Source organism: Echinops telfairi, unplaced genomic scaffold (assembly GCF_000313985.2).
Source record: "Echinops telfairi isolate 266 unplaced genomic scaffold, ASM31398v2 ScPeMD7_7420;HRSCAF=8458, whole genome shotgun sequence".
Taxonomy (NCBI): Eukaryota; Metazoa; Chordata; class Mammalia; order Afrosoricida; family Tenrecidae; genus Echinops; species Echinops telfairi.
This window is the reverse complement of record NW_022111320.1, coordinates 17,723,008-17,725,218: the sequence shown is the minus strand read 5'-3', so window position 1 is coordinate 17,725,218 and position 2,211 is coordinate 17,723,008. Positions and strand designations below refer to the sequence as shown.

At 40.1% G+C, this 2,211-nt stretch overlaps 1 protein-coding gene across 1 annotated transcript in view; it reads left to right on the top strand.

Moving 5' to 3' along the window:
* Window positions 1-1,977, top strand: part of EIF5A2 (eukaryotic translation initiation factor 5A2) — a 14,703-nt gene extending 12,726 nt beyond the window's left edge. Inside the window, exons 3-4 of the mRNA XM_004704082.3 lie at window positions 669-800; window positions 1,499-1,977. Coding sequence (XP_004704139.1) covers window positions 669-800; window positions 1,499-1,558 — 192 coding nt within the window. The 3' untranslated portion in view covers window positions 1,559-1,977. The remainder of the gene's footprint in view (window positions 1-668; window positions 801-1,498) is intronic.
* Window positions 1,978-2,211: the final 234 nt, after the last annotated feature.

Sequence of the window (2,211 nt, the reverse complement as noted above, 5' to 3'; positions counted from 1 at the left end):
GTGTGTGTGTGTGTGTGTGTGTGTGTGTGTGTGTGTGTGTGTGAAGACTTTCTGCTCCTCTAAAGAATTAGGCTTGGGAACCCCCCAGGGCAAGTTCTGCCCTTTCTGATAGGGTCTCTGAGTCAGAATCAACTCAATAACAGTACATATTTTCTGATTTGGAACATGTTATTACGTGAGTAAAGCACCTTGCAGAAAAGACACCTGGTCTAGTGGTCATGCACTGGACTGTGGACCACAAGGTCAGCTCGAACCAACCAGCGACTCCGCAGGAGCAACACAAGGCTGTCCGCCCCCTTCAGGAGGTACCGCGTCAGAAACTCACAGGGGCACTTTGCCCTGGACTCCAGGGACACTGCGAGTCAGAATGGACTTGATGGCAGTGCGTTGGGTTTGGAATTGTGATAAAATATTATGATGATGATTTTTTCTCATTGTGTATATACTGTTGTAAATGTTTCAGGATACACTAGAGATGCCTAATCTGCTTACTCATAAGAGATTGGGGCAGGAGGTGAGGGGGTTATTTTCAGCATAACACTTCTGTACGTGTTTATACTTCAGCTTTTTAAACCGCAGTAATATATTAAACTATTCCTATATGCATATATAAATTTAGCTGTGTAGGTGTTACAGAGAAGTAAGTACAATCTAATTTCTTCCCATAGCTGATATGCATTCAGGATGGTTACCTTTCCCTGCTGACAGAAACTGGTGAAGTACGTGAAGATCTTAAGTTGCCAGAAGGTGAACTAGGCAAAGAAATAGAAGGAAAATACAATGCAGGTGAAGATGTACAGGTAAAGACCTATGGGAAGATTGTTTTTAAAACTTTTTTTATTAAGACATTTGCCTAAACTACTTCGCCTAAGCTATGTAGGTATATGTATTGTTCTGGTGTTGTTAAAATATTGAAAAGTCATCTTTATGAGCCAGGGTTGGTGTTTTCCTCCCATGAAGCCTCGGATCCCCTTACTACCAAAGGTGTTAAAGTTCATTTATTGTGACAGAGGCCCTGTCAGCCTCAAATGTGCTTTAAACCTCTGCCTCTCAGCTGTTGTTGAATATGACAGAAGTGGTGCTATGGAGCTGCTTCTGAGGAAGGAAGATTCACTCTGCTATACTTTCAAAAGTGTGAAAACCCATCAGTCCAAACATATAGCTTTTTAAAAATCGTGCTCCTTTTTTATTCAGTTTCTTAATTTTTGTATTAAATACTTTTATTGGAGGCTTTTACATCTCTTATCACAAGCCATGCATTCATTCAGTGTGTCGAGCACATTTGCACATATGTGGCCGTCATCATTTTCAAAGCATTCTCTTCCTATAGCTTTTACTCTCACTGAAAAATTCTTCTTCAGAAAGCTAATATAAGGTTATTTGACCCTGGAGGGCCCTTTTCCAAAGTCAGTATATACAAAATAGCGTGGATTATATAGTGTATATGATGAAGCACATGCATGTGATGTGTATGAACGTCTCTCTTCTGAACTTCCAGGTGTCTGTCATGTGTGCAATGAGTGAAGAGTATGCTGTAGCCATAAAGCCCGGCAAATAAGTGGAATCATCAGCCTGAGCAGACAGGTCTGGATCCACGGCAGATCTAAAGTTTGCTTCTGAGTTGTCACCAAAGCTATGGCCTTCATCAGCAGCTCGTTTCCTTTTCATTGTTTTGAAATTGTGCTGGGTTAGTTTTGCAAGGGAATTGGCAATTTAACAAAAGAATCAAGATGTATCATTTTTTTGTTTTTGATTTTAATTTCGTTAGCATTCCTGTGCTTTCCAGTGTGGGTCCAAGAAAGAATAAGGTCGCTTTACCAGATGTGCTTCCTCTGAGCGAGTCATTCCTGAGTTTTGTTAAATGATAAATAAACCGGGGTTTAAATCCAACAATGTAGCATCTGTGGGTCGCGACCCCTTTGGGGGGGTCGAAAGACCCTTCCACAGGGGTCGCCTAAGACCATCGGAAAACATGAGTATTTCACAATATATTACATATTATTTTGTGATTAATCACTATGCTTTAATTATGTTCAATTTGTAACAATGAAAATACATCCCGCATATCAGATATTTACAATATGATTCATAGCAGTAGCAAAATTACAGTTATGAAGTAGCAACTAAAATAATTTTATGGTTGGGGGTCACCGCAACATGATTTGAAAGGGTTGCAGCATTAAGAAGGTTGAGAACCACTGATTTAATGGT